General features: G+C 36.3%; 1 protein-coding gene across 1 annotated transcript in view; it reads right to left on the reverse strand.

The window, feature by feature from the left end:
• Positions 1-13,688, reverse strand: part of LOC150108538 (tyrosine-protein phosphatase 69D-like) — a 655,365-nt gene that overhangs the window by 177,108 nt on the left and 464,569 nt on the right. Inside the window, exon 18 of the mRNA XM_090390483.1 lies at positions 368-496. Within this exon, the coding sequence (XP_090246609.1) occupies positions 368-496 (129 nt within the window). The remainder of the gene's footprint in view (positions 1-367; positions 497-13,688) is intronic.

Genomic DNA, 13,688 nt, shown 5'->3' on the forward strand with positions numbered 1-13,688 from the left:
TGGATAATTTAGATCCTTACTCTAGAGAACAAGCATGGTACTTTAGCATATCCACTCTCCAATCAATAGACTGTGGATTCGAATTCTAATGTGGACATAATATTTTTGAATGTCTTTAAGAATTTTATCACAAAGTGCCAACAGTGCACTTTGTGATACAAAGTGTGAGGCTACCAACTTCCATACTCGAGGCCTATATTGGGCTTGGAAAAAATTTTCTCTAGTCTCTATTGTAGAGTTTCTTCATCAAGAGTACCAACACTAATGTACTATAGCTTTACAAAGTTTAGTGAATGAAATTTATACAAAACGAATTTAAGGTTATATTAATTATAAGTTAAAAAAAGTATGAGATATTTCTGCTTACATCTTCATAAAGAACCTGAAACCTTCTTGTGATATAGTCTGAGTACTTTTTCAGGTTCACAAGACTGACAGTAAATGCTTTATTAACTTCCTTTTTGCATTCATCTGACCAGTACTGAGAACACTTCACCTGGAGAAAACAGACTGATAAGCATTATATTTCTTCAGCAAATGCATACAATTTGAAAGGTAACAATAACAATTAAAATTCATTTCACATACAGAAATAAGTAATAGGGACATGCAAATTAATGGTTCCTTTTATAATCTGAATGGAATTTTATTCCTCACCATCAATTTAATATTTCATATCACTACACATTTTAGTAAAGTCAAATTGATTAAATGAAGATTCACTCTTTGAAAAGAGTGAATCTTCATTTAATCAATTTGCTGCTAGTGAGCTCATCACATTTTAGATATGACATCAGCACAGCCCACAAGTATTTATTAATAGGGATGCACCTAAGCAGAATTTGGACAAAACACTGAATGTTCAGATTGAAATTTGGCCAAAGCACTGAATATTCAGCCAAATCATACTCCTTTAAATGTTATAAACAAATGTGTTTGGGACATATAATGTACTCATTCAAAATTGATAAAAAAAATTTAATGAGTATATTTTTTGTTCAAAACATTTGTTTATAAAATTTAATTCACAATGTTTAAAATTTAATTAATTATGCTTCGGTCGAATATTCAGCACTTTGGCCAAATTGCAGAATGAAGAAAGATTAAAAAATGTGTAGTAATACTTCACCTAATTATGCAGCCACATGAAAATAAATATATATATATATTTATTTTTTTTATTATTGTATATATATATTTATATATATGTGGGCTGTTCAATAAGTAATAAGACTAATTTTACTGTGGCGAAACCACTCATCACAATATTAATTTCTGTGGAATAAAGAAATGTTGCTGTCTGTATTAACAAAAGAGGCTGATAGATGGCGTATACGGGATGATGTGCCAGAGTGTCACGTGACCAAACGCAAGCTTGTTTCGCCACGCCTACGAGGCGCGACCAGTCTTCGAAATGGAAGCGTCCTTGGAACAGCATTATGCAATTAAATTTTGTGTGTGTTTGCAAAAATCAACATCGGACACTTTTAACATGATATGCGAAGCTTTCCACGATGAAGCAATGTCGAGGGCAAGTGTTTTTCGCTGGCATAAAACTTTTAAGGAAGGAAGGCAAAATGTGGAAGATCTTGAACGTGAGGGAAGACCTTCAACATCCATCACAGAGACAATGATCAACGCAGCAGCGATTATCATGAAGCACGTCAAAAGGAAGCGTCCATTGCTGAAGAATGGCTTCTTATTGCACCACGATAATGCAAGACCACATATTGCTGGTTGTGTAGTGGACGTTTTGCAGAACAACAACACAGATATCCTACCACACCCTCCATACAGTCCTGATCTCTTACCGTGCGATTTCTGGCTGTTTCCTCAGCTCAAGAAACCACTAAGAGGCAGTCATTTCAAAAGCAACAAAGCATGTGTAAAAGCTGCAGAGGCGGTTTTGAAAGAACTCTCAAAAAACGGACTTTCACGTGTTTAAGAAGTGGACGCAACGTTGGGACAAATGCATCACGTCTCACGGTAGTTACTTCGAAAAAGGACCATGTAAATGATGACAATTAAAGGTAATCTGTTTTCTGTATAAATATAGTCTTATTACTTATGGAACAGCCTATTTATATTTATTATTATTATATACATATTTCTACACAGATATATATATATATATATATATATATATATGTGATAATCGGCTTTTACTCGGTTGTTATGATACATTTTAAAAACATAGATTTAATGACTAAAAACCGAGATAACTTATAAAGATTTTAATAAGAATAATACGACTAGTTTCGGCTTATAACAGCCTTCCTCAGGTATTCTTAAAGGAAAAGAATAGTAATAAACATTGAAGTATCTAAACAAATTGGGTAGTAAACGTTTTTTATGTATCAATTATGTGTGGAATTTTTACTGTAATTTCCAGTTTGTTTAGATACTTCAATGTTTATTACTATTCTTTTCCTTTAAGAATATCTGAGGAAGGCAGTTATAAGCCGAAACTAGTCGTATTATTTTTATTAAAATCTTTATAAGTTATCTCAGTTTTTAGTCATTAAATCTATGTTTTTTTTTTTTAAAAAATTATATATATATATATATATATATATATATATATATATATTAACATTGAAATTTTCAAAAACTGACCAGAGACGTTATGAGAATTTGATCTTTGGTATTGGAGTTGCCTTAGATTGCACTACTCAAAAAATGTGTGCAGCTCAGGCATACACATATTCCTTTTCATTAGTTCTTTTGATTAAGGTTTCTCTGGCCTGATAGCTGTCTTGAACTTTTGGTTCTCATCAGAAATCACGCAGAAACTTTATTATTATTATTATTATTCAGGTCTCCATAGAGTCAAAAGACTCATCGTGGGAGGTCCTTCCTAAGAAACACAAAGTCTATCAAGACTCATCAAGGAGAGGTCCCTCCCCTGAGAAACACAAAGTCTATCATACCACTCCTTAAACTCACTGACCATTCTCGCTCTCACCACTCCATCAGGCAATGCATTCCATGGTTCAACCACCCTCCATGCAAAGAAACCACTCCTCACCCTCTTGCAAACAGTTTCCTTTCGTAAATTCTAGGGATGGCCTCTTGTCATCATTCCTTGCCACTGTTCAACCAAGCGAAAGAACTCCACAGTGTCAACCCTATAACCACCTCTCAACAGTTTAAAAGACTCAATCATGTCACCTCTCCTTCTTCTATCCACCAAACTCTGCAGTCCACATTCCCTCAGCCAATCCTCATAACTAACATGGTACAGTCCTGAAACCATCTTTGCCACAGTTAATTTATCTCCTTCAAATCCTGGGGACCAAATCTGAGAACAATAGTCAAAATGTGGTCTGATCAGAGACATACAACGGAATGATAATCCTTTTATCTCTGCATGTCAGTGTCCTCATTATTGCAGCAATCCTCTGTGTTACCTTCACCACCTTTGCAATATGTCACCTAAATTTCAGGTTTCTATCAATCATCAACCCCAGATCTCTCTCTCTTCTCCCCTACTTCCTCCAGTATAACTCCTCCCACAGAGTATGCGGCGTCCCATCGATGTTTCCCAAACCTCAAGACCTTACATTTTGCTGCATTAAACCGATATCCCCATTCATTTGCCCACCTATCTAGCTTATTCAAATCTTCTTGCAGGGCTACCACATCTGCACTATTATTAATAATCCTTCTCAGCTTCGCATCATCTGCAAACAACTGAATATCCCCTTGCAATTCACTGACAATGTCATTGATATAAAGGTTAAACAATATAGGTCCCAGTACTGAGCCCTGTGGGACCCCACTTGTAACCCTCTGCCTTCTTGAAACTGTACCACCATACACAACTCTCTGATACCTATCGGACAGCCAATCCTGAATCCAGTTGACCAATCTGACATCCAGACCCATGTGCTGCAACTTAAATATTTTCTTTAAAATGACAAGAAGTGCCAAAATGTTGAGCCTTCATTTTGGTGATGTAAAATAAATAGATCAATCCATTTTTCATGTGCTACTTAAGAAACTTTCCAAGTTTCTTAAGTAGTGCAAGCTAAGGCAATTATGATGTTGAGGGTTGTATTTTCATAAGATCTCTCTTCTTTATTCATAACTCTTCGAATGTATATGTATATTCAGCTACAAAATATGTATGTATCTTTATTTGCCAAAATGAATACGTTAGGATCTGGACTGGTTGCCCAAGTAGTTAGCGTATCTGCTTTCCAGCCAGAAGGCTGTGGGTTCGAATCCTGCTGTGGGCATGGATTTTTGTGATTGTCTGTGAAAATACTAGTGGTGGTCAGCGGTAGATGGCGTAGATGATGAAAATAGTTGTAGTTGGTGGATTGAATTGTGGAGACAGAGTTGTAATAGAGTAGGTGCCCTCTCTCAATGAGTCTTTGGACTCCTTGAAGGTGTCATCTAATAATAGTAATAATAGGATCTTCTTTGAAAAAAAGCATAAATAAAATTTTGCTTTCCCTAAATATAATAACTGTCAAATTTTTAGTAGAGTGCCATGATGCTTGAAATTGGAATAAGTAAGATGTTGTAATGGAGGATATTATGGATCCATCCATATTTCATAGCCAAATGTAGAAAGAAACTTAAAAACCTTTCAAATATTTACCAGAGTTTGTAAGAACATAACCTTCTCCTAAGCTTTCTAGTAAATATTTGAAAGTTAGAAAATTTGTTTCCATATTTTGCTATAAAATATAAATGAAACTGTAATATTGTCTATCATAATATCTACGTAAGCTTCTCAGCTCTATAGTTTAATATTTTCTATGCACCCGCCTAGACATCACTTATGATGAATTTAACTTTCTAACATGCTTAATTACACCCTCAGACCACTTCACACACAGAAGACTGAAAGCTTCTCTTGTGATAGAAACACCCCCACCCACTCACAGGTAAAGGGATAAAGAGTCAAGGACTCAGTCCATCTGCCAAAGAAGTTAACAGTTATAGCACTGAATGAGTTTTTGTCTTCACTTATGCTTATAATTTTTGTGAACGTTGTCAATTTGAAGCCTCGTGTTTAATTTACGTAATGCATTAATTAATGCATTAATAAAATACGAATATACTGGTTGTGGGTAGAGCTCATGTTGTTTAAATAGCGCAGCCAAGACAATTTCAATTCCGGTCTCATTCTTATAAGCTCGCTGGTAAAATTTTGAAACTTCACTTTCTTTCTACATTTGGCTATAAAATGCTCATGGATCTATAATATCCTCCACTTTGATATAATATAATTTAATTTCATAGAGAACACTGTATTCAAAAAACAATACAGTATAAAAATAAGAACATAATATTACACCTGTTTCTTAATAATAAAAATATTAACGGAACTTATTTTAAATTGTGAAATATAGATAATCATTATGGATTTAATAATCAAAATGATTTCATGAGAAATTATGAAGTAGGTAAATGAATTTTTCATCATTTTTTAGAGTAGCATATGTCTGGTTTCTTCATAAATATTTCTGAATTCTGAAAAACCTCATTCAAGGAATAAGCTTATAGCTAGTACTGAAAGAAATTTTCTGAGAAATTATACTGTGGAATAAGTTTACTCATTAGCCTTGGAAACCCTTCTATTTGAATGGTATGCAAGATAAGGGAATGCTTTTCCTGATTGGTTGTGTTTGTTTGTTTCTTATGAGGCATGTAACATGAATTTTTCTGCTTTGACTGGTCGAATACAGAATATATCTACTAACTCAGCTGAAGCTGAATATCTGAAAAACACACTGAAGCGGCTAAATATCATACCAAAACTGAATCTCTGTTTATTGTAAATCCCTGCTCGAAGCATTCATTACGTATTTTAACATTTGCTAAATTTCTATAGGCAACTGAGTAAATAAATGGGAATAAAATTTTTAGTATTGATGTTTACATGGATTATTCTCAACAACTCCAAGAGGTCTTGGGGTAATAATAATAATAATATACAAATAAAAGAAACCAAATATATACTTTTCAAAACCTAGAAAATGTCAGTTTTTTTCAATTATTTTTTCTTATATCAACCTCAGACAAAAGAGACACCCAAAACGTATGTCACAGCAGTGCTGGGTGCAAAAAAGAACAAATATATATATTGACATACCTCTAAATATGTTTTTCGAAAAATTGAAAATTGCATAAAATGGAAAGAAGACTCTCATAAAACAGAGAAAGAAACTGGTTCATAAGGTTTGAAGCTGGACAGTAAATGGATGCTGAGCAGATCCTAGTTTCCTGAAAGTGGAGGAGACTATGATAGGAGAGCATCTGAGATGAACTGTTCAGTTGTTTGCCAATGATGAAAAATTGGGTAGAGCAATGGATATAATGCAGATGATGTTAAATTTTGTCGGTCTTGTCTTTGGGTAATGTTAAATTAGTGCCATTTGGATACTGGAGAGAAATGCAAACATGAAAGGGATGAAGCTGCTATAAAAGATGAGAAGGCTTCAATGCCATTTGAACAGAAAGCAAGTTTTCTAATTCTAATTTTCCCTTTTCAGTAGTTTTCGACCGTAGGCGACTTTGTAGGAATTTGCTTATAAAGTATTCCTAGTGAGATTTTTACAGGGTAGTTCACCATTGCTCCCCCCCCCATTTTATTTGGGCTCAAGACCGGCATATGGCTGGGACATATTCATTACTGTAATCCATGTGTGTTCGCAGGGCCAGTTTGCCTGTTCTAGGGGACGAAAAACCCGCGTTTCCAGGTGAATCCCCCCCATATGAGACCAGCTAACTCACCTTTGGTCAAAAGAGACCAGATAAGGATTCCTCACGTCACTGACGGGAATTGAACCCAGGTCTTTCGAACAAAGGGCTTCGTCTATACCGACTGAGCTACGGAGGTTCTAGCAAGTTTTCTGCACTTGGCAATTCAAAGTTTCATTGGGATTTGTTAGTCTCTTTTGCAGCTGCTGTGAGCTAGAGTGTAGTAGACTGAAGTTGAAGTTCTATTCTGAAGCCACCAATAATTTGGTGCATTTCCCAATTACTATCAAATCAGAATTTTAAATGCAGTTGCTGCATTTTAAACTTAAGCAATTCAAATTAAGGTAAATCAAAAAAAAAAAATTTAAAACAATAGCATTAAATAATAATAATAATTAACAATAATAATTTATTATTATTATTATTATCCTAAGACTCCATGGAGTCAAAGACTCATCTAGGAGGTCCGTTATTATACACATACAGCTCATCATACTGTGCCTTAAACAAATTGAAATGCTCTGCAGACACCACACTATATGGCAATGCATTTCCAATTCACAATTCTCCATGCAAGGAACCTTCTTCTCACTCCTCGCTCAGATCATCCTTATACAGCTTCTGGGGATGAACTCTTCTCTCTCCCATCTCCTACCATTTTATGAAAAACCTCTTCAACATTAATCCTATAACAACCCCTTATTGACTTGTACATCTCTATCATATTCACAACCTCTTCCTCCTATACCTTAGACTCTGCAAACTGTATCTCTGCACAACCTTTCTTCATATACAACATTCCGGAGATCAGAAACTACCTTACTCAATCACTACTTGGCCCTTTTCAATCTTTTGCAAACCAATAACCAAATCTGTGCATAGCAGTCCATATGTGGCCAAATTAAGGCCTCATACAATGAGACCAGAATCTCCTCACTTTTACAAGTCAGCATCTTCTGCACTGCTGCCAGAATTCATTGTGTTTTCCTCATCCACACAATTTTGGCAATGTGTCTTCTAAATTTTAGATCTTTATCCACCATCACCATAACATATCTAATTTCTGCACCTTCAACAATATATTCCCACCAAGAGTAAATTCTACATCTCTTTTTCCAATTTAAAAACCTTACATTTCACAACAACAAACTGATATCCCCACTCCCATGCCAATTCACTGAGTCTATTCAAGTCTTCTAGTAAGGACCCATCTGCAAACAACTGTATATCCCATTCAATTCTTCCCCAATATCATTACCATACAGGTTAAACAGCAATGGCCCTAAAACAGATCCCTAAATCACACCATGTGGGACTTTCCTCTTCTGGGTTATTGCTCCCCCATACACAACTTGTTGATACCTATCAGACAGCCAATCTCCACTCAAATGCACTAGTTTAATATCCAACCCCATCCACTCTAGTTTTACTATCAATAATCTATCAAAACCCTTTGCAGAGTCTAAGTACACTACTGTGTATCCATCTCCCATGTCAAATGCATCTGTCCCCCTTATTGTAATAAGTAAGTAGATTATTAAAACATGACCTCCTTTAGTAAATCCGTGCTGTCCAGCAAAGATAATACCACTACAGTCAATCCAATTCTGAATCTTGGATTTCACCAGCCCCTCTGACACCTAAAGCATTACACCTGACACATAGATTAACCAATAATTTGATGCTTGAATTTTCATCTTCCTTATGAAGCAGTACAATCTTGCCTTCCTACTACTCCTTTGGGACTTGACCCGATGTAAAACTCATTTTAAAGAAATATGTCAAGGTGTACGTGAACTCCCTCACACATTCCTTTCAAACTATGTGGTGATATATCATCAATATTATTTCCACACATATCTCTTGTTCACCTCATCATCTGCTGCTCTCAAATTCTCCATGATGTCACATTCACAAGACCAAGATGAAAGACCTTTATGAACTGCTTATTAAATATCTCAACTACATCCTGAGAAGCAGTTGTCCTTGTATCATTTTCTCCAATCAATGTTATCTTACCATAATCATTCTCCCCCCCCCCACTGGCTAGATATCAAAATAACTCTGTAATGTTTATTGTTTTGGGATTCATTGGCTAACTGCTGTTAAATGCAGTTTTGCTATCCTTACCAACTAAATTACCCTCCTTGCCTGTTCTTTGTACTCCTCATGGAATTTATTATCACTCATCTTATGTTGCTTCTGTAATGCTTTCTTTCTCTGTACTGCATGCTTAATATCTGCATTCATCCATTTCACACCTACCTTATTTACCCTTCCGAGGGTTATTCAATATCATCCAAGCAGCATGGATCTCCTTTCCAACAAACTCCTCATTCCATGCTATGGCTGAAAGCTGTCTCCTGAGCTTCTCATAATCACCAGCCTTGCAGTTCCCCTATATCCTTTCCTCACATGAGTCCTCAGATGGCTGACAACCACCCAGGTAATCACTTCATGGTCACTCTCACCAACTGGAGAGAAATTTGTCATCTCATTTGTAATAACATCCGATGAGATGATCAAATCCATGCCCCTCAATCCTTGTGTTTCCTCTGTTACATACTGCCTGCAGTAGTTGTCCCACAAAAACTATAGAAACTCATATTCTTTACTTCTGGTTGCTATCTCTTCATCCCGATCTATATTGTCATAATTAAAATCACCCATAATGATCATCCTTTTTCTATTTGCTTATATACATTTCATGGTCACTACCCTCCACATTACCAGGTCTATAGCAACATCCAACTAAGCATTTCATTCTATTCATCTCTACCTCACACCATACTGCCTGAAAAGCACTGTCACAATTTCTCCCTTGAATCTCTACCTTGTATTTAGAGATGCAAGGGAGAAATAACATCCCCCACCTTTTACCCTTTATATCTTCACTAAATACATTGTACCCTTCCAGCTTGCTGCCATATCATCAAGTCCCACATTTCATTAACTGAAATGTTTCATTATATTTTCATGTAACAACAGGATTATTCAGAATTTATATAGAAATGTTGAATAGTCATTATTATTTTATTATTATTACTATTATTATTATTACCAGAGACTTCCAAGGTGTAAGGGACTCATAAAGGGAGGACAATATCAACTACACCAACTACCAAGCATATTCATGAATTCATTCACACAACTTGCACTTACCACCTTCAAAGGTAATCCATTCCAATCACGCTTCGTTCTATCAGAGAAAAATATAGCTCTTATCTCTTTCTTGGCTGCTTTCATTTAAACTTTCATGGATGCCATCTGGTTTTCTCCCTACCCTCTATAAAATTAAAAATTCCATCTAATGGTATATTATATGACTCTTAAAGAAAGAAGTTTGTAGGTCTCCATCATAGCACCCCTCTTTCTCCTCTTTGCTAGTGAGTCTACAGTCCACAAATTTTCATTTCATAGTCACAATATTTTTGCACTATTTTTCCATTGCATCCACATTAACTCAGAAACCAGGAGACAAGATTTGAACACAATAGTCTAGATGAGGATCAGATCATATTAAAGCCTTCTAAATGGCTTCCTTGATCCCTATATATATATATATATATATATATATATATTAATGTTTGCTTCATCATTGCAATTATCCTCTGAGTTGCATTTGCAGTCTTTGCTATATGGCCCTTCAACTTCAGTTTCCTATCTATTAAAACATCAAGACCCCCAGACCTTATCACTTTCTTCTATCATAATCCCACCAATATAATATGTCATTTGATATCTCATTGCACCAAACATAATTTTACATTTACTGATATTAAAATGACAGCCATTTTCACATGCCCACAATTTCAACTTATTCGAAATGTTCTGCAAGTGTTGAACTGTCACATTCCTGATTATCCTTCTTATTTTTACATTACAGGAAACTGTATATTTCCTGTCAAATCCTTTCCCATGTCATTAATGTAAAGATTGAATAACAATGGACCAAGGACTACCTGTGGTATTGATGGTCAGTCAGCCATTCTCTTAACCAAGCTATTTGTTTATATGCAGTCCATATCCTCCAACTTATACAGCAGTCTTCTATGCTGTATCCTGTTACTTTCTGCCTTAGTAAAGGCAGAAAGTAACATGGTCCATCCATTCCCCTTTTCTAACTGAATGGTAACATTATTATAAAATGTGAGCAAGTTGTTTAAACATGATCTTCTCTTAGCAATGGTGCACCCCCGGGGGGGGGGGGGGGACCCCCAAAAATAAGAAAAAGAAAAAAACACTAGAAAATTTTCCAAAAATCTTTTCCTAATTAAAATTATTACTTTTTTTATTTATATTGCATAGTGTCTTCTATTTCTATACTACTTATAAATTAGTTTTCTGATATCCTATATCCCTCAGAAGAATTCTTAGAGTCTCATGGACTGCCAAAAAAACTAATTTAGAAATATTAGAGATGACTGGAGAAGATAGGAATCTGTTGAAAACCATTATGAAAAGGAAAACCACCTACCTTGGTCACATACTAAGGCACGAATCCCTACAAAAAACACTTCTAGAAGGAACAAGAGAGATGAATTAGTGGTCACATAGGGTGGGAATGCCCTATAGCTCTCGGGAATCATGGCTGCTGTGAATGCAAGGTGAATGAGGTAGTGCTCGGGCAGACCGAGTGCTACGTTGTTTACCTGAGCTGGGCCAGAGGAGATCATGGGTTTCATGTATTGGTGATCACTGCAAATGCTCAGTCATAGGTCGTATGTAATGCGTAGTGTTTATTCTAAAATCGTCTACTCAACTGGCCCTCCCCTCCCAAGATTAAATCCTGAGTGCGCCACTGTCTCTTAGTAAACAAATGCTATTCTTTGTAAAGTATAGATTCATTGTCAATCCATTTCTCTCTGTGAGCTTTTACCAACTTTACCACAATCTTCACCACTACTACAGAGATACCGATAAGTCAATAGATACATCAGTCTTCTCACCACCCATGTAGAAGGATTATCATACTTTATCATTATCATTCTTTATACTCCTGTGAAATCTGTGTTCTGAAACTCAAATTATACAGCAAGTCAGTTCAGTTGATTATATCAGTTTTAATTTCTTTAGTATCTTGCCATAAGTTCTGGAAAAAGTCTAGACAGGTTTTCTCTTTTGATTATTTCAAGTTATTGTGTAATTTGGTTACCGAGAAGATGGGGTCAGAAGCAGATGCATAACAATGGAAGAAAAAATGAAGATAATGTAAGTTTTCATTATTTAGTTTTAATTTATTTATATTTAGTATACTTAAATGTTTTGTTTGTATTTGTTTGTACTTTTACTTATATAGTTATACTCCTTTATACTTATTTAGCATTTAGTGTAATAGTTCCTTGACACAATTTTGAATAATGGTGGCAGTAGTTAAAATTGCAAATGGCATATCGCCAAGTCCTCCCCCATTTAAGGACTCCATTTTGTGTGATATCATATGGGATTTTGTAGCATGCATCCTGGTGGTTGTATATGTGGCAGGTGAGAGAAGGGGGAAATATGTATATGCACAAAATGCAGGCAATGGGAGGAACTTGGTATAATGGGAGGAACTTGGTGACTATAATTGACCTTGTTGAGACTATAACTGACCTCGTTGAGTCAGAGGCAGAAGATTCTCCATTCAGAGAGATGAGTGGTATAATAGAGGGTGAGAATGGCAGAGAAATATTAATAAAATAATAAGAGAGGGGAGCATGGAAAGGTTGAAGGATTGTGAAGTTTTCGGAGATGGCTTCAATTGGGAGGATAAATGGCAAATAAGAATGGCTGACTTGCAGAGAGAGATAGATGAGCTGAAAGAGCAGGTGGAATGTCTAGGGAATGAGATGAGAAGTCTGAAAGTTGAGATTAGGTGAATGGAAGAAACGAATGCAAGGTAAATCAGAGTAGGAGTGAGAGAGAGTTATGGGAATGATAGAGGAGGAGAGAATAGGAACAGTAGAAGAGAGGGAATGAGAGAGAGTTTTGGGAATGGTAGAAGAGGACAGAATAGGAACAGTAGAAGAGAGGGAATGAGAGAGAGAGAGTTATGGGAATGGTAGAAGAGAAGAGAATGGAAAAGGTAGAAGAGAGGGAATGAGAGAGAGAGAGAGAGAGTTATGGGAATGATAGAAGAGGAGAGAATGGAAATAGTAGGAGAGAAAGAGGGAATGAGAAAAATGCGAGAGAGCACTGGAACCAGGGATAGAGTGATGTCAGGAAGGCAGGTAAGTAAGGGAACACAGAGAGTGAAGGATGCATGAGCAATCGAGGAACAGGGTGGTAAGAGGTGTAATGTATGGGGGACTCAATGATCCGTGGTGTTCAAGATCAGATGCGTGAGGAGTGTTTGCCTGGAGGAATGACAGAAAGTGTGGCTATGGCAATTAAGAGGGGTGAGAGGATGGATGAGATGATTGTGATGGTAGGAACAAATGACTTGAGAAGTAATGTAAATTGGGCAGTAAGAGATATGAGATTCTTGCGCGAGGTTGTACGAAAGAAGACACAGAGAGGAAAGATAGTGTACATGTTGCCTAGGTATGATAGTGACAAACTGAGCAGAAGAGCAGTAATATTGAAAAACATAATAACTAGAATGTGTCAGAAGAGAGGATTGGAATATGTGGATGTTTGGTGGGAGTTTGAGGACAGAAAGGAATTGTAAGCGAGAGACTGCTTGCATTTGAATGAGGAAGAATGTAGGCATCTGGAGAGATTGCTGTTCTGAACGAGTCAGTGTGTCAATGCAGGGAAACTAGAATGCCAAGGGTTGATGGTTGCAGTGGTGGCCTCTTGTGGGAATGGGTACTTGGGAGAATGGAGACGACATCTGGTAACACTGAGCCCAGCGGAGTCTAGAAGGGATAATACTGGGTACAGAAACAGTGGCATTTTTATGCTTTATACTAATGCCAGTAGTATCCAGAATAAAGGAGAGAAATTGGTGGCGGTGATAGCATCAGCCTGGCCAAAGATTATTGAGA

The sequence above is a fragment of the Typopeltis vanoorti genome, chromosome 3 (genome assembly GCF_054136105.1).
Source record: "Typopeltis vanoorti isolate ZY-2024b chromosome 3, IOZ_Tvanoo_1.0, whole genome shotgun sequence".
Taxonomy (NCBI): Eukaryota; Metazoa; Arthropoda; class Arachnida; order Uropygi; family Thelyphonidae; genus Typopeltis; species Typopeltis vanoorti.